We start from the raw sequence: 18,503 nt of genomic DNA, 5'->3' as shown, positions 1-18,503 counted from the left end.
AATGACTTGTACCTCCGTTGATACCTCATTCAGCAAGATCGCTTATAAAATATCATAGAAAAGGAATGGACAGCACACAAAAAGTAACCTTTCACCTTCACTGGACTGGAGTAGTCATGTGGGTAAGGACGAATAGACTATCTTCAGGGATCCCAAAGGCCAAAAGGCCACATGCGGCCCCTGGGTCAAAGATTGGGCACTGGGGATTTATATTTCCTCTTGAATGATCATATGTGTGCAGAATTGCATAGAAATATAAGGTTATCCACCCCCTTATGTAGCTTTACTTAGAATCTGACTCAGAGGTGACCTTAAAGGCTCATTTACACTTGCTTCGACTTTAACACACATTAAAGAGCCTACCTCTTTAACATGCTATTTTGATGTGGGTTTTTTTTATGCTTCGTGATGCTTTTTTGAAGCTTGAATGAAGCTTGCCAAATGCCCTGTGTGTGTTTGAATTTCTATTTGCTTTAAAGGGGCCTAGTAGAACCGCAGCAGATCCCCAGCTCATTAGTACCCTCGTTTAGCAGATCCCCAGCTTATTAGTACCCCCAGCTCTGCTGATCCCCCTCTGCTCAATTCTCTCTCTCTCTCTCTCTCTCTCTCTCTCTCTCTCTCTCTCTCTCTCTCTCTCTCTCTCTCTCGTCCCTGTTCACCTTCTACTATAGTGTTCCCATGTTGCACACCAAGTGTGACATCTGCTAGCTTCTCCTACTCTGGTCCCCCAGCTCTGCTGATCCTCTGCCGCTCAATCCTCTCTCTCTCGACATGGGGGATAATTTTTGCAAAGAAAACACAACGAGAGAACAGGACTGTAAGGTAACCATTTTATTTGTAATAGGTGCTTTGATTGGCATTTAGAGTGCTTTAAAAAAGCGTGTCCAATGCCACATTTGGAAGCACCTGTAAACGAGCCCTAAGGGTTATTGCTGTCCAATTAACTGACCTTGCACATTTATGAAACCATGAAAAATACGTGAAACCATGTGGGAGGTCAGGCAATTGACAGGGCGGCATCTGTCAGGTGTCCTCCAAGCCTCGACTCATAAGCTAAAAAGCCAAAATGAAAAATTTGGATCTGTGTTTAGCATCAGCTGGTACACTAACTGTTTTTATAGTTGGTCAACATGACCCAAGAGTGGCAGATCTACAGATCTCTCCACCAGTCTTGAGCCTTGAGAAAGTGCCAAAATGGCGGTCTTTCTTCTTACCTTGCATACATCATTTCCATTGATTGTAAGTGTTTACTGTCCTTTGCAACCTTTGTTTGGCTCTGGTAGATAATGGCTATGATTGTTCAAATTTTTTATGATTTTTATGGAGTTTATGTATTTTTATACTTATTTCTGGTTAATAAAAACACATAAATTAATCTAGTCTGTGTGCTTTATATACTTTCACCAATTGGAACTGCTCAAACTTTAAAGCAGTCCTTCACCCATAGTTCTGTTTTAGGTTGATTTACATGGGCTGACAAGTGGATGAGAAGGGCACCCCTGGGTTTTTTTTGCCAATGTACGTTGGAAGAGCCTTGGAATTAAAGCACATTATATTGATGAAAAATAATTTTAGTGGGAAAAGTGGGCATTCTTTCTTGTCAAATTCTGTTTGCGCTCCAAACTACACTTCTTGGGAATGCTGGCTCTGTAAAAATGGATGAAGGTGATTAGGCAACCTGATATACGCTACTCAGCCCTAACTTTATGACCACCCACTTCATTTTGAGTAGGTCCCACTTTTGCCACCCAAACAGCCCTGACTCATTGAGGCGTAGATGCCACTAGACCTCTGAAGGTATGCTGTGATATCTGGCACCAAGCCATCAGTAGCAAATCCTTTAAGTCCTGTAAGTTGGGAGGTGCAGCCTCCATGAATTGGATTTATTTTTCCAGCACATCTCACAGATGTTTAGTTGGACTAAGATATGGAATGTTTGGAGGTCAAGCCAACACTTTAAAGTTGTTGTGTTCTTCAAACAATTCTTGAATTCATCAGACCAGGCCACCTTCTTCCATTGCTCAGTGGTCCAGTTCTGATGTTCATGTGCTCATTGTAGGTGCTTTTGGCTGTGGACATGGGTCAACATGGAGACCCTAACCAGTCTACAACAACACAGCCCCATACACAACAAACTGCGATGCCCATTTTTCTGCTTTCAACACATCAACTTCAAAGACCACATATTTACTAGCTGCCTAATATATCCTACCAACTTTAAGATGCCATTGTTACAAGATAATCAGTGTTATTCACTTACACCGATCATCCATAACGTTTTGACAGGTTATGTCAAAGGTCTTCAAATTTTCTAAACTAAGGGCCAATTTACTGTCCTTCATACCTTTAGTAGGGGCTGGGCAATGGTCATCGGGTGTAGAAAATGCCTCGGCATGAGTGGGAGTAAACAATGCCCCATCTTGATGTCAGCGAGAGAACTGTGCCCCGTCATTGGGAGGAATTGTACTCCATCAGTAGTATCATTGGGAGGAATTGTGTCCCATCAGTGGTGTTATTGGGAGGAACTGTGCCTCATCATTGGATTTATTGGGTGGAACTGAGCCCCATTGTTGGTGTCATTGGGAGGAATTGTGCACCATCGTTGGTGTCAGTGGATGAGAGAATGCCCCAAGGGCCGAATAAAAGCAAGCAAAGGGCCGCATCTGTTCCCTGGGCCACAGTTTGGAGGCACTGCTGTGTGAAAGAGACCTGCTTGAGAAATTTTGTTTCAAAGTGTCTTGAAAGCACGGGGGGGGGGTGTCAGAGTGACCACCGCAGACAAAACGTGTTCACATTCCTCCTTCAATCTTGCAAACTTGCTGTCTCTATCAGTAAGGCTTGATGCCCCTATTTGTCCAACATGGAGAAGGACATAATCACTGAGAGCTGTTGACCTCTCAAAAAACATAACACCAATTGTGTCATAACACCGTTAATGGGGAGTGCTTGTTGAGTGAGGAAGACTTGTGGGGTTTCTTTGTTGCAAGCATTACAGGAGATCTCAGAGTCGGTTTTAAAGATCTATCATAATCATTTTTTATAGTTCTGTCCCCTATGGGACAAAGAAGATGTAGTCCTTTGTCCCAAGTGCTTTCTAGCCCTAGTTATGAGGTCCAACCTGCCCCCCTCCACTCCTGCAATGGCTGATCCCACAACAGCTATCAAGGAGACGGCTGATTCATAGCTGTTCAGCACTTTCCTGAGACAAACAATGGCAAGAGGAGTGCAGTGGTCAGCCTCTGCATTCCTCTTGTTGTTGCTTGTCTTGGGAACAGTCTAGACAAGCTGCAGCTATGAATTAGCCATCTCCTTTCTAGATGTTGTCGGATCAGACATGGCATGAGTGGAATGAAGTAGGTTGGACCTCATAACTAGAGTTAGAAAGCACTTAGAAACATGGGACAAAGGACTATGTGTACTTTGTCCTAAAAGGGACAGAACTGTAAGAATTTTTTTTTTTAGTACTGAAAATATCCGCTGCTGCATTTTTGTCAATTTCTTCTTATTGTTTTATGCGTAACACAGAAAAGGCAAACTGGGATATAAACACATGTCTCAGTTGAAGATAGCGGAAAATATATAGGTTGGGCAGGTCAAATCTTTGTTTCAGAGCATCAAATTGTGACAATTCGTCTCCTCTGGTAATATCACCTAAAGTTTTACTCTCTTTGATGCTCAGATTGTGGGATCCGGTATAGAATAAAAATGGGTATTCACCCACAAAGGCGAGGCCGGTGATAGGGAGTCAAAAGCACGCTCTATTAATTTGTGGCCATCAGGGGAAATTTGGCCCCAGAGCCTCTGTACACCAAAAGGCAGAGTCTCTCATAGGAGCCCAGCACAGCTGCTTCTAATGCTGTGCCAGAATCCCCATCATCCCCAAGGATCCATCTACGTGCAAAAACTCCCTGGCCGGCCAAAAAATATTTGTACAGATCACAGAGTGCAAGACCCCCCCTGCCCTCAAGGCTCTTGAAAAGCCCGAAGACCTATTCTGGGAGGTGAGTGTCCCCATATAAACGAAGAGACCATGCACCTGAAGGAAAAAGGATTGTGGAACCCAAATAGGAGACGTACATAGAAAATATAACAGTATTGAAAGAATCTTTATTTTTAGGTTTATGTGTCCCAACACCGACAAGGGCAGGTTCCTCCATATTTCAGCTTTCTTTTTAAGAAGGTCCAGCAGAGGCAGTAAATTTAGGTTAAGGTAATCTGCTACCCTTGCTGAAATGCGAACTCCTAAATACATGAAGACGATCGTTTGGTTGCAGAGTTCCTGTGGAATCCGCGGACCGAGAGCTGGGGACACCGTATCGGACCCGTCTGACCCTCTTATGTCCAGTACCTGAGCAGCACCCAATCCATACCCTATAGGATTTCAAGCCTTTATGACCCATTTGCTGTATGACATTTAGGGTCCACCACAGCTGGTAAGAGTATTTATTTACCTCTGAAGTGTTACAGAGAATGACTACAGACAAGCGTTTCAATACTCCCATGTAATCGGAGACACCCTCAGGGGAAGAACTCATTACTTTACACCCTTGTGGACTTTATGTTATATACATCTACTGTGTTGAACACAGTTCTTTTTAGTTTTTGTTTGGTTATGGTGCATTAGCACAATATATTTGCTTCTAGTTGTATCACACCCAGGATACACGCACACTTCCCTAGTAGCGCCACACTACCACTTTAATATTCAAGCGAATGGGCTGCCCTATGCGTGACACACATTTCCGTGTCAGAATTGCGGAAAATCGCAAAAACAAAATCGCGAGCCAGAACGCAAGCTCCTGCTATGAATAGTGTGAACGGGGCCAAATGGGTTGCCCTATGTGTCGCTCCAAAGAAGCTCAGGGACCAAATTTTGGCCCTGAGCCTGGAATGATTTTGTACTTGGGTTGACTCTGACGCATTTGGTCGCTCGACAATCGAAGCAAAATCACGCTGCGTTTGGGGTGCCATTCAAGATAAATGGCACCCATATGTGTGTTGCGTGCTTTGCCATGATTTTGAATCACAGGCAGAATTGATGTGATGTGAACATGGCCTGTAAAAAAAAAAAAAAGATGGATTGGTAATGTTATGCCCAATGGTTTCTTTTTTTGAACGCTCCCAAAAAAAAAATAGAGCTTGAAAATAGTTCCAAGCACCATTCAAAATATTGAACAGTCGTTCTGTAACTTGGGTGGGCACTCCCAGAGCTACAGACATGGACTCCAAAAAAATGGCTGCTTCCTGGCTGACAGCTCTGTGTTTCAAGCCTCTGTAGCGTCACATATGGCGACCCATCACATTTCGCTACCCACTGGAGTGCGCATGCGTGACGCCGCCATATGCGTTCCAACACTTTTAAAGCACACTAAAACCGTCAGATATACCGTCTGTATAATTATTGATTGTAACACACCAGTTTGCAACAGGGCCGCTCGCCACGCTTCGGGCACAGCCTCACTTCACTCAGCATAATTATAATCTCAGCTTTAACCTGGACTTAGGAGTGGAGCCACATGCTGTTTTGTCGTAAAAGTGTTGGAATGCATATGGCGGTCTTGCGCATGTGCACTCCAGCGGGTAGCGAAATGTGATGGGTCGCCATATGTGACGCTACACCTCCTCTAAACTGCTTCCTTATATGGAGAGCTCTTCCCAGAGGACAACACAAGGGTGTCTGGCAACACTAGAGGAGGCTTCGAACAAACAGCTGTCCGCCAGAAGGCGGACATTTTTTTGGAGTTCATGTCAGTAGCTCTGGGAGTGCCCGCCCAAGTTACAGAAGGACTGTTCAATATTTTAAATGGTGCTTGGAACTCAAGCTCTATTTTTTTTTTGGAGCGCACAAAAAGAAACCATTGGGCATAACATTACCAATCCATTGTTGTTTTTTAAATTTTTTTCCAGGCCCGTTCACAATTGCGCAATTTGTAATTGCAGGCAGAATCGCAGCAACCATAAATGTGTAGCATCTTCTACCTTAGGTAGGTGCTAGTGTAGGTTTTTGTGTAAGCTGCCAGTGCAGGTCAATTTAAGCAGGCCTATGCTGTGAGCTAGGCCTGTTTGTTTTGATCTGGGGGCAGGGGAGTAGTTTAGTGTAGCAGTAGGTGACTAACATCTACTTCAGCTCTTGGGTGCCTCCTCTGTTTCCAGGGAGAAGGTTCTCGAAGAGGGGCAGGGCGGAGAGCTGGAGTGACATGGGGTGCATGCATAGTTGCCAACAGTCCCGAATTTCCTGGCACAATCCCGATTTTGGGACCCTCGTCCCGATTGGAGGCTGTCCCGAATCGGGATTTTCCATGAGGAAAATCGGGAATGTTGTTTTTTGTTCTTTTTGGAGCAGCTGGCTCCAGCAAAATGGCGGACGGCGCCGCCGCTCGATCTTCCCCCTAGTGTTGAGTAAGTCAGTGGAGAGAGGAAGGGGGCTCGATCCGTGCAGCTAATGAAGCAGCTTCTTTAGCTGCACGGCTTCTCCCCTCTCCACTGAAGCAGAAGACATGGCACCGCCGTGTCTTGGCGAAAAGTTCCCCAGCCCCGTACTGCGCAAGCGATGCGCCTGCGCAGTACAGGGGGTCCTTACTTGTCGAGGGGAACTTTCTCGGCAGAACACCGGCCGGCCGCTCCTGCACTGAGCGGGGGGGCTGCATTGAGGGGGGGTCTGCACTAATAGAGGGGGGCTGCACTGAGGGGGGGCTGCACTAACCGAGGGGGGGCTGCACTGAGGGGGGGTCTGCACTAATAGAGGGGGGCTGCACAGAGGGGGGGTCTGCACTAATAGAGGGGGGGCTGCACTAATTGAGGGGGGGCTGCACTGAGGGGGGGTCTGCACTAATAGAGGGGGGGCTGCACTAATAGAGGGGGGCTGCACTGAGGGGGGTCTGCACTAATAGAGGGGGGTCTGCACTGATGGAGGGGGTCTGCACTGAAGGAGGGGATCTGCACTGATGGAGGGGGTCTGCACTGATGGAGGGGATCTGCACTGATGGAGGGGGTCTGCACTGATGGAGGGGATCTGCACTGATGGAGGGGGTCTGCACTGAGGGGGTCTATACAGACTCTGCTGGGGGGCACCTGATGCAAGGACAGACTCTGCAGGGGGCACCTGATGCAAGGAAAGACTCTGCCGGGGGCACCTGATGCAAGGACAGACTCTGCCGGGGGCACCTGATGCAAGGACAGACTCTGCCGGGGGCACCTGATGCAAGGACAGACTCTGCTGGTGTCAGGCGACGTGGCTAGTGACACACTCAGGGATCCCACTGATTCGCCATTTATGGTGAGTTTAATGATTTAATTTTATATTATAATGTAATAATAGAAATAATGCGCTTCAATCATCCTGACACCATAACAACCATGGTGCCGGGATGATTGAAGTGTTACCAGGCGTTTGGAGTATCTTTATCTGCTGATTGTTAAACTTTCTAGAATACACATATGTCTATTGTGTAGGATCTGGGGCTGCTGTCTGTCATTCCCCTCTCCCCCTTTACTTCTCCCCCTATCCTTCTCCCCCTTTCCCTCTCCATCCTTCTCCCCCTTTCCCTCTCCATCCCTCATTAATCTCAGACTCTAACCACACCCTCTTGAGCCACGCCCATTTAAGCCATGCCCACGTTCCACGTAAGCCACGCCCATGCTTCACGCGCCGCACTTGTCGTTTTTCTAAACCACGTCTACAAACGAATGCCACGCCCCCTAATTATTGTACGGCCAAAAAAGTGTCCCACATATTTTTTTTGCAATGTTGGCAACTATGTGCATGTGAGGAGCTCTGACCAATCCCCAAATAGGATTGGCAGGGGGCAGGCATCCTACATATACCCAGGGTCAGCCTGCTGGGGGGGGGGGGTTGTCAGTTGGGTGAACTGGATGATGGAGTGTTAGACTGTTGTGTCTGAGGGAACCCCCTTTCTGGGGGGGGTACCTCAGGCCGCGAGCTTGGAAGCTGGGAGGGAGCCTCTCCATACACGGTCATGGAGAGGTGTCCTGGAACAGGAGCTGGAGTAGACAGTCGGTCTGTACGTCCGGAGTAAAGTAATTCAGGAAGGATCCAGGGCAGGTGGAAAGCATAGTGGAAAGCTCTGGAAGAGGCATGCCAGGGGAGCTGGATGTAGAGCCATAGGGAGAGGCTGTGGGAGTTTGTGTCAAGTCGCTGCAGCCAAGAGGGCGGGCAAGATTTGCAAGTTGGACTTGCTGGGTTCTCAAGTAAATCTGTTGCTGCCACAAAAGGGTACTGCAGGCCCCGGCCTACAAAGGGCTATCAAGTAAAGACACTGGGACTTTTTCAGAGTGAGGCCTAGTCATGCTGATGGTGTGACAGGAGTACTAAAATTGGACAGTGAAGTAGTGTGCTGGAAGAAGTGTTCTGAGGTAAAAGTCTGTCAAGTTTAGGGTCAGCCATCTTGTTCTGCTGAGAAGTGTGACGTAGTTACTTTTATTCTACAAATTACACACATAGCAATCCCGCGGGGCCATCGCTACACCAGATTGTGGCAAAACATGCAACGCGCATATAGGTGCCATTCTTCTTGAGTGGCACCCCAAGCATGGCGCGTTTTTGCTGTGGTTGTCAAGCGAAAAAACGTGTGAGAGCTGCGGCAAAACCAGAGTGCAAAATCGCTCCTGGCTCAAGGACAAAATTTGGTGTCTGAGCTTTTTTGGAGCGACCCGTAGGGCAACCCATGCGGCCTCATTCACACTATGCATAGGTGGAGCTTGTGTTCCGACTCAAGATTTTATTAGTGCAATTTTGACACAGAAATGCGCGTCGCACACAGGGTGGCCCGTTCCCTTTGATAGACTGCCCTGTGCACGATTGTCCATCCAAAGAAGCAGGCTCCGATCACATATAGGCATTTTGAATCGTGGGTGGATTCTGCCCGCGAGTTCAAAACACGGTGTAAACTCGCACTATTTGGTTTGCCTTATTGCGGCGCAATTTGTCGCGCAGCAGAAGTGCACCGTGTTTTTGGTGCCATAGAAATTAATGGCAACTGAACGTGCTGATGTTCGATTTGACATTTTACCAGTGCGTTTTGAAATTGCGGCGATTCAATACGCCTATGTGTGAACGGAGCTGCTCAGGGACCAAATTTTGACCCTGAGCCAGGAGTGAATTTGCACTGGCATTTTACCATGGACTTACGCGTTTTGTCGTTTGACAAAGATATATGGCGCCCAAACGTGTGTTGTGCATTTTGCCGATATGTTAATGGGGCCTTCAAGTGAATGGGCTTCCCCATGCATGACACGTGTTTCCGCATGAGAATCACGCTAAGAAAGTCGAGAGTGGGAACGCAGTTTCCCATTACGCATAGTGTGAGCAGGGGCTCAAGCTTGCTTTCATCGTCTCCAAATCATATCTCAATCAAGTGGTCAACTAACCAAATTATGAACATCATTGATCTAATGGGTTGCCATCTGTATGATATTCACTCGAACAGTCTGGGTTTTGAATCATGGGTTCAAGTTTCAGGTGGACTGAAATACGAACACATGATTTAAAACCTGAACTGTCCGATTATTCAGACAGGAATAGGGGGGCACTATGCGGGCCACATTAGTATTCTCTTTGGCGTGCCAAAAGGTGTCCCAGGTCTAGTACAATCCTATAGTGTATACTTAAAAAGAAAAGTGTTCGGGTTTGGCTTGAAGAATAAGTGTCAACCCTATTGATCATTGAAGTTGTAGCTAGTCAGACATGGAGCAGCATGGTGGTTTAGTAGTTAACATTTCTGCCTTGCAGCTCTGGGGTCTTTGGTTCAGATCCCAAACACGATATCATCTGCAAGGAGCTTGCATGGAGGTAGGGGTGAATTTACTGCCTTTTTAAGATAGGACTTCTTCATAAGTTCTCCTGAAAGTGAGGTGGGTTAATTTCCTTCCTGGCGCAATCTTTTATAAAGTTTGGGCGGAGCTTAGCTGTAGTCAGCACCCCTAATACCGGGCAATGTAGAGGTTCATGGTACTTGTGTATTGCTGAATTGAACATTATACATGTAGACTACAGTGACCTTGTCCTGCAGACCACCCCCGTCATTCTCCATATATTCCTGTGTTCCTTTAGTGCTGGGCTCCGGTAACTGACATCATATCTTTGAGCCAAGCCGGGAGGGTTGTGGGACTAGTAGTCTCTTGAGCAGCCATTCTGATGTTGTGAAACTACCCCTGGACTACACATCCCACGCGCCTCTCAGCATGGACCCTTGGAAAGAACTATGAAAGGGTCCTCAAATCCACCCCGCGTGCTCTTCTTCCTGGGGCCTCACCAAGTGAACACCTCTCTGCTGTTAGGCGAGAGGGCTGCGGCCTACCGTGACTCCAGCCTGGCCCCGGAGGGCCCAAATCTGCTTGCTGTTCGCGAGATATCACCGCAGCACCACCTCTTCAGATGGGTCCAATGTCTGCCTGTGTCCAGCAGCTGGTTGGTCATCTCCCTTTGTGTCCCAGAAGGACATCCCATCCAGGATTGCTGTTCGGGAGGTTCTTATCCGGTTCTGCAGTTGGTGAGAGGGCAGTCACCCATCAATCACAATCCCTACCTGGTTATCTTACTTGGACACTGTGCATAGCTCCCAACTGTCCCTTAATTTGAGGGACTGTCCCTGATGTGGAGCAATGTCCCTCTGTCCCTCTTCCCCCCTCCTCATTTGTCCCTCATTTTGGTCTGATCTATATAGTTGTATATAAAATGCACTTTTTATCTTTCAAAAAGTGTTTCCCAGTGCTAAACCTTTCATTCAAATTATAAATTGCTGCATTTGTAAATTTTAAAAGCCAATATAAATGAATAGTTTTCGGTAAAAAAAACCCTTGTAGATTCAAATTACCCTTTTTTTTGTTAATTCTACTTTAAGGGGGTGTGGCAGGGGGCGTGTCCTATGCCTTCATACATTTTCTGGTAGGTGTCCCTCATTCCCATCTCAAAATGTTGGGAGGTATGCACTGTGTACAGACACCTTGCCCATGGAAACACTTTATTGCATTACATAAGACACTGTACATAGACATCCATCTCCTCAACTACTTGAAGGAATATCACTAGCCAGTTTAAACTGCCCTGCTTACTGTCACATCACTGTGCCATATCTTGGATATAAGTTAAATAGCTCCAACTGCCGGTGAAGACTACTGCAGGCCTGCGCCCTGGACAGAGGCGTATCTAGTGAAAATGGCGCCTATGGCAAGCACTGAAACTGCGCCCCTGTCAAAACATTTGAAACCCATCTTTCAGATAACCTTAACAAAAAAAACAGCTAACAAAACTACAAGTCAAACTCTTTATTCTTCCAGTTAACAAATTATGGATTGGGGCTACATAAAAATTCAAATGCAGTAACATCAGCACCAATAAATGCAGTAACATCAGCACCCATAAATGTGACCTTACCAGCACCCATAAATGCGGCCTCACCAGCACCCATAAATGTGGCCTCACCAGCACCCATAAATGCAGTAACATCAACACCCATAAATGCGGTTTACAGGGACCCAAAAATGCAGTAACATCAGCACCCATCAGTGTGATTGTGCGTGTGTGCCAGGCCCAAGCAGAAGCAAGCAGCCAATCAAATATAGTGCTCAATATGGATTAAATAAATATGCATAGCTATAGAAATCATAAATAAAGTGTAACAAAGTGATTTGTGCAACAGCAGGTACTACTTGCACAAATCACTTTATTACACTTTATTTATGATATCTATGGCTAAGCATATTTATTTAATCCATATTGTTTGAGTACTATATTTGATTGCTTGCTTCACTTCTGCTTGGCAGTTGCCATTGGTTACTGGTACACATGCACATGATGATCAAGATCGTGGTGAATTAAGTTGAGTACTAGTACCTGCTGCTGCTAGGTTGCAGTGCTAATCCTTGTAGTTGCTGCTGCCTGGGGGTTCCCCGTCATCCAATTTTTTTCTCTTCTCTCTAGTCTCATCACGTGACGTCTCTTCTCCAGCCTCCCCTCCAGAGTCCTCACCGTCACCGACCTCATGTCACGTCACACAGACCCGGGTGACCCCACTCGGGGAGAAGATGATGCAGCTGCGCAGAGGAGGGTAGGCGGAGCATTAGGCTCCGTTTCTGCCAGTTACCCTACGGCTACATAGACCCGGGCGGTCTGGCCAGTCAACTCATCGGCCGTCATGGGGGTGCCTGTTGCGTCCCTCCCCACTGCCAGCCAGCCAGTGCCAGGCCAATTAACTACTTGCTAGGGAAGTGCTGTTCCGGCGCTGTGCACCAGCAGGCCGGCCCTGGCACCGGGGACTAGATTAGAGCAGGAGGCGGCCGCGAGAAGACGGGTGGGACTTTTTTGTTGTGCGGGGGGCGGCTTTTTTGCTTCCCCCCCCCATGGCGCCGATGGCACTTGTCATGGCTGCCATAACTTAGATACCTCACTGGCCCTGGACACTGCTGTTGCTACTGGTTAAAGGGCCCCATCCTATTCCTATTCTATCTGGTCTCTCATTAGGATGTTAAGGTTTAATAGGCTGGCCTGGGTTTCCCCTTTAGCGTGGTATCATATTGCATTAACTAATGGATTCATCCATGAATGCAAATCTTTATACAGGTTTCGGCTACGGAGCTAACGAGTAAGGCTCTGTAGCCAAAACACGTTAGCCTGTTCACTGTATGCTGTAACTTACCATGTAGCCAATAAAGATTTGGATCCATGAATGACACCTGATTGCCGGCTTTACTTTGCTGCATGGATTTTGCTAGGAAGATGCCATTTATCAATTCAGTGTTTCTCACCTCCAGTCCTCAAGGCGCCCCAACAGGTCATGTTTTAAGGATTTCCATTATTTTGCACAGGTGATTTGATCAGTTTTACTGCCTTAGTAATTACCACAGCTGTTTCATCTGAGGGAAATCCTGAAAACATGACCTGTTGGCGCACCTGGAGGACTGGAGTTTAGAAACACTGTATTAATTTATGCACAGCAGATAAATGTTTAAGATGAATATCTAACAACAGCAGCAGCAGATACTTTCAGAAAAAAAAATAAATAAACATGTAAAAAAAAAAAAAAAGGTTAAGGAAGATCTATTATAATTTTCTTACAGTTCTGTCCCGTAGTCCTTTGTCCCATGTTTCTAAGTGCTTTCTAACCCTAGCTATGAGGTCCAACCTACTTCCTTCCACTCCTGCCATGTCTGATCCCACAACATCTAGAAAGGAGATGGTTGATTCATAGCTGCAGCTTGTCTAGACTGTTACCAAGACAACCAACAACAAGAGGAATGCAGAGGCTGATCACTGCACTCCTCTTGCCGTTGTTTGTCTCAGGAAAGTGCTGAGCAGCTATGAATCAGCCGTCTCCTTGATAGCTGTTGTCGGATCAGCCAAGGCAGAAGTGGAGGGGGGCAGGCTGCACCTCATAACTAGGGTTAGAAAGCACTTAGAAACATGGGGCAAAGGACTACATGTTCTTTGTCCCATAGGGGACAGAACTATAAAAAATGATTATGATAGATCTTTAAAACCGACTCTGAGATCTCCTGTAGCCTCAGAGCTTTGATGTAATGCCTGAAACAAAGAAACCCCACAAGTCTTCCTCACTCAACAAGCACTCCCCATTAATTGGTATTATGTTTTTGAGAGGTCAACAGCTCTCTGTGATTATGTCCATCTCCATGTTGGACGAATAAGGCCATCAAGCCTTACTAATAGAGACAGCAAATGTGGAAGATTGAAGGAGGAATGTGACCACGTTTTGTCTGCGGTAGTCACTCTGACACCCCCAGTGCTTTTATCACACTTTGAGACAAAATTTCTCAAGCAGGCCTCTTTCACACAGCAGTGCCTCCAAACTGCAGCCCGGGGACCAGATGCGGCCCTTTGCTTGCTTTTAATCGGCCCTTGGGGCACTAGCTCATCCACTGACACCAACGATGGGGCACAATTCCTCCCAATGACACCAACAATGGGACTTAGTTCCACCCAATGAATCCAACGATGAGGCACTATTCCACCCAGTGACACCACTGATGGTGCACAATTCCTCCCAATTACACCAATGATGGGGCACAGTTCTCTTACTGCCATAAAGATGGGGCATTGTTTATGCCCACTGATGCCGAGGCATTTTCTACTTCCGATGGCCACGAACCGGCCCCTCCTAAGGTATGAAGGACAGTAAATTAGCCTTTTGTTTAGAAAAATTGAAGACCTTAGACATACACCGATCATCCATAACTTTTTGACAGGTTAAGTGAATAACACTGATTATCTTGTTACAATGGCATCTGAAAGTCAGTGGGATATATTAGGCAGCAAGAAAACATGTGGTCCCTGAAGTTGATGTGTTGAAAGCATAAAAATGGCCATCGCAGTTTGTTGTGTATGGGGCTGTGAAGTCATAGACTGGTTAGGGTCTCCATGTTGACCCGTGTCCACAGCCAAAAGCGCCTACAATGGGCACATGAGCATCAGAACTGGACCACGGAGCATTGGAAGAAGGTGACCTGGTCTGATGAATTCAAGAATTGTTTGAGGAACACAACAACTTTAGAGTGTTGGCTTGGCCTCCAAACTTTCCATATCTTAGTCCAACTGAACATCTGTGAGATGTGCTGGAAAAAACAAGTACGATCCATGGAGGCTGCACCTCCCAACTTACAGGACTTAAAGGATCTGCTACTGATGGCTTGGTGCCAGATACCACAGCATACCTTCAGAGGTCTAGTGGCGTCTACGCCTCAATGGGTCAGAGCTTAATGGGTATTTATTATTTTTCATCAATATAATGTGCTTTAATATCCAAGGCTCTTCCAACGTACATTGGCAAAAACCCCAGGGGTGCCCTTCTCACCCACTTGTCAGCCCATGTAAATCAAACTAAAATAGAACTATAGGTGAAGGACTGCTTTAAAGTTTGAGCAGTTCCAATTGGTGAAAGTATATAAAGCACACAGACTAGATTAAGTTATATGTTTTTATTAATCAGAAATAAGTATAAAAATACATAAAATACATAAAAATACATGAACAAATGTTGCCATTATCTACCAAGAGCCAAACAAAGGTTGCAAAGGACAGTAAACGCTTACAAGGAATGGAAATGATGTATGCAAGGTAAGCAGAAAGACTGCCATTTCGCAAGGCTCAAGACTGGTGGAGAGATCTGTAGATCTGCCACTCTTGGATCAGGTTGACCAACTATAAAAACAGTTATGCCCCGTACACACGGTCGGACTTTCCGACGGAATATGTGCGATCGGAGCTTGTTGTCGGAAATTCCGACCGTGTGTGGGCTCCATCGGACTTTTTCCATCGGAATTTCCGACACACAAAGTTTGAGAGCAGGCTATAAAATTTTCCGACAACAAAATACGTTTGCGTAAATTCCAACCGTGTGTGGACAATTCCCACGCACAAAGTGCCACGCATGCTCAGAATAAATTAGGAGACGAAAGCTATTGGCTACTGCCCCGTTTATAGTCACGACGTACGTGTTTTACGTCTCCGCGTTCAGAACGATTTTCCGACAACTTTGTGCGACCGTGTGTATGCAAAACAAGTTTGAGCCAACATCCGTCGGAAAAAATCCATGGATTTCGTTGTCGGAATGTCCGATCAATGTCTGATCGTGTGTACAGGGCATAAGTGTACCAGCTGATGCTAAACACAGATCCAAATTTTTAATTTTGTCTTTTTAGCTTATGAGTCAAGGCTTGGAGGACACCTGACAGATGCCGCCCTGTCAATTGCCTGACCTCCCACATGGTTTCACGTTTTTCATGGTTTCATAAATGTGCAAGGTCAGTTAATTGGACGCCAGTCACCCTTAGGGCTCGTTTACACTTGCTTCCAAATGTGGCATTGGACACACTTTTTTAAAAGCACTCTAAATGCCAACCAAAGCACCTATCACTAATTAAAATGGTTACCTTACAGTCTTGTTCTCATGTTGTGTTTTCGTTGCTTCACTTCAAAAATGATCCCTCATGTCGCTTTTTTGGTGTTTCAAAGCGTCTCCAAAGCTTCCATAGAAGTCTATGACAACACTCACAGCACCTGAAGTTTTTGAGCGGCTTTTATTCAGCATTAGCGTTGCTTTGTTTTGGAGGTATTGCAGGTATGAGATATCCCAGGATGCACTGGGACACCAACAAGCAAACTGGAAAGATGTAATCAGCAATCACTTCCGGTTCATGTGTATATATTCTGGAAGTGTCTGGTGCAGACGTCACATCTGGTGTGCAGTAAAGAGCAGCAAGAAGGTGAGCGGGACCGGAGCGGAGCAGCTAGCAGACAGAACATGCGGTGTGCAACATGGAAACGCTATAGCAGAAGGTGAGAGGGGACCAGAGAGAGGAGGACTGAGCGGCAGAGGATCAGCAGAGCTGGGGGACGAGACAGGTGAAACTAGAAGATGCCACACTTGGTGTGTAACATGAGAATGCTACAGCAGGCGAGCAGGGACCAGAGAGAGAGGACTGAGAGGCAGAGGATCAGCAGAGCTGGGGGACCTGAGTAGGAGAAGCTAGCAGAGCAGATGTCACACTTGGTGTGCAACATAGGAACGATATAGCAGAAGGTGAGCTGAGCGGGACCAGAGAGAGAGGCCTGAGCGGCAGAGGATCAGCAGAGCTGGGGGACCTGAGTAGGAGAAGCTAGCAGAATTCACACTTGGTGTGCAACATAGGAACACTATAGTAGAACGTGAGCAAGGACCAGAGAGAGAGAGAGAGAGAGAGAGAGAGAGAGAGAGAACTGAGCAGAAGAGGAGCAGCAGAGCTGGGGGACCACAACAAGAAACTAGCAGATGCCACATGTGGTGAGCAGCATGGGAACAATATAGCGGGAGGTGAGCGGAGACTGGAGAGAGACGAGGATCAGCAAACCAGAGGATCAGCAGAGCTGGGGGTTACTACTGAGCGGGGGATCAGAAGAGCTAGGGGTACTAATAAGCTGGGGATCTGCTGAAAAAGGGTACTAATAAACTGGGTATCTGCTGAATGATGGTACTAATGAGCTGGGGATCTGCTGAGTGGGTGTACTACTGAGCCAGGGTTCTACTGGGCCCCTTTAAAGCACATAGAAAATCAACACACACAGGGCATTTGGCAAGCTTCATTCAAGCTTCAAAAAAGCATCACGAAGCATAAAAAACCACATCAAAATAGCATGTTTTAAATTTAATGTGTGTTAAAGTCGAAGCAAGTGTAAATGAGCCAGCCTCTAAGTAAAGCTACATAAGGGGGTGAATAACCTTATATTTCTATACAATTCTGCACACATATGACAATATAAATCCCCAGTGCCCAGTTTTCGACCCAGGGGCCGCATGTGGCCTTTGGGACCCCTGAAGATAGTCTATTCATCCTTACCCACATGACTACTCCAGTCTAGTGAAGGTTACAGGTTGCTTTTTCTGTGCTGTCCATTCCTTTTCTATATTTTATAAGCGATCTTGCTGAATGAGGTATCAACTGAGGTACAAGTCATTTTTTTAAAGGGAACTGTAGGGAGCACAGACATAGGAGTACTGGTTTGTAAAGAGTCTGTAATAGCAGCAATCTCTGGCAGTCTCTTAAAATGTGTCTCCGGAAGCATGTTCCTACAAAGAACTCCTATGGCATATGTAGCCTAAAACAATGAAAACAGTACCACTCTACTGCCCCCAAACCTGTGCCAGTCGGGTCAGGATCGGCTTGTCAGGCTCTAGTAGACCTCAACAAAATTGTGGCCGCCTGCACACAGACACCGGCTCCTTGTTGCATAAATGTGAATTAGATGGGTAAAAGATGGCTTCAGCTCCCGTTCTCCACCCGTAGAGAACTCCTCAGACGCTTCTCATCCCTTCTGGGCGAAACACATTGGGGGCGTTCTCTACAGGCTGAGAACAGGAGCTGAACCCATCTTTACCCATCTCATTCACATTTATGCAACAGAGAGCGGGTGTCCATATGTACGGCCACCATTTTGTTGAACTCCTATGGCATGTCTAGACCTATGGCAGTTTCTGCCTATCTCCAGTAGCGTGCCTGTAGTCTTAGACCATCTCTTATTGCATGTCCAGAGTCTCTGACCATGTTCTGTAGCATTAAATTCACAGAATATTATGTGTGGCCCTTTGATGATGTTAAGGTCCGCACATGAAGCCCTCTACACATAGAAAGCGGACACTACTAATATAAAAGTTCTCGAAGAGTGGTCTCCAAACTTTGGCCTGGGGGCATAAGTGCCCCTTTGCTTGCTTTTATCTGGCTCTTGGGGCATCAGTTCATCCACTGATGCCAGCAATGGGCCATAATCCCCCCTCCCCCACCCAAGATCAATGAATGGGCACATTTCCTCCCAGTGACCCCAACAATGGGGCACAACTCCTTTCAGTGACACCAACCATTTGGCCCAATGACACCAATGATGGAGCACAATTCCTTCCAATGATACCAATGATGGGGCACTATTCCTCCCACTGGCACCAATAATGGAGCCCAATGACACCAACAATGAGACACAATTCCTCCCAATGACACTAAAGATG

At 46.4% G+C, this 18,503-nt stretch overlaps 1 protein-coding gene across 1 annotated transcript in view; it reads right to left on the bottom strand.

Moving 5' to 3' along the window:
* The window catches only part of LOC141106775 (uncharacterized), a 73,161-nt gene that overhangs the window by 45,770 nt on the left and 8,888 nt on the right, over positions 1-18,503 (bottom strand). Inside the window, exon 8 of the mRNA XM_073597702.1 lies at positions 18,046-18,121. Within this exon, the coding sequence (XP_073453803.1) occupies positions 18,046-18,121 (76 nt within the window). The remainder of the gene's footprint in view (positions 1-18,045; positions 18,122-18,503) is intronic.

Source organism: Aquarana catesbeiana, linkage group LG08 (genome assembly GCF_042186555.1).
Source record: "Aquarana catesbeiana isolate 2022-GZ linkage group LG08, ASM4218655v1, whole genome shotgun sequence".
Classification (NCBI taxonomy): domain Eukaryota; kingdom Metazoa; phylum Chordata; class Amphibia; order Anura; family Ranidae; genus Aquarana; species Aquarana catesbeiana.
The sequence above is the reverse complement of the archived record's forward strand: the minus strand, read 5'-3'. Positions and strand labels throughout refer to the sequence as shown.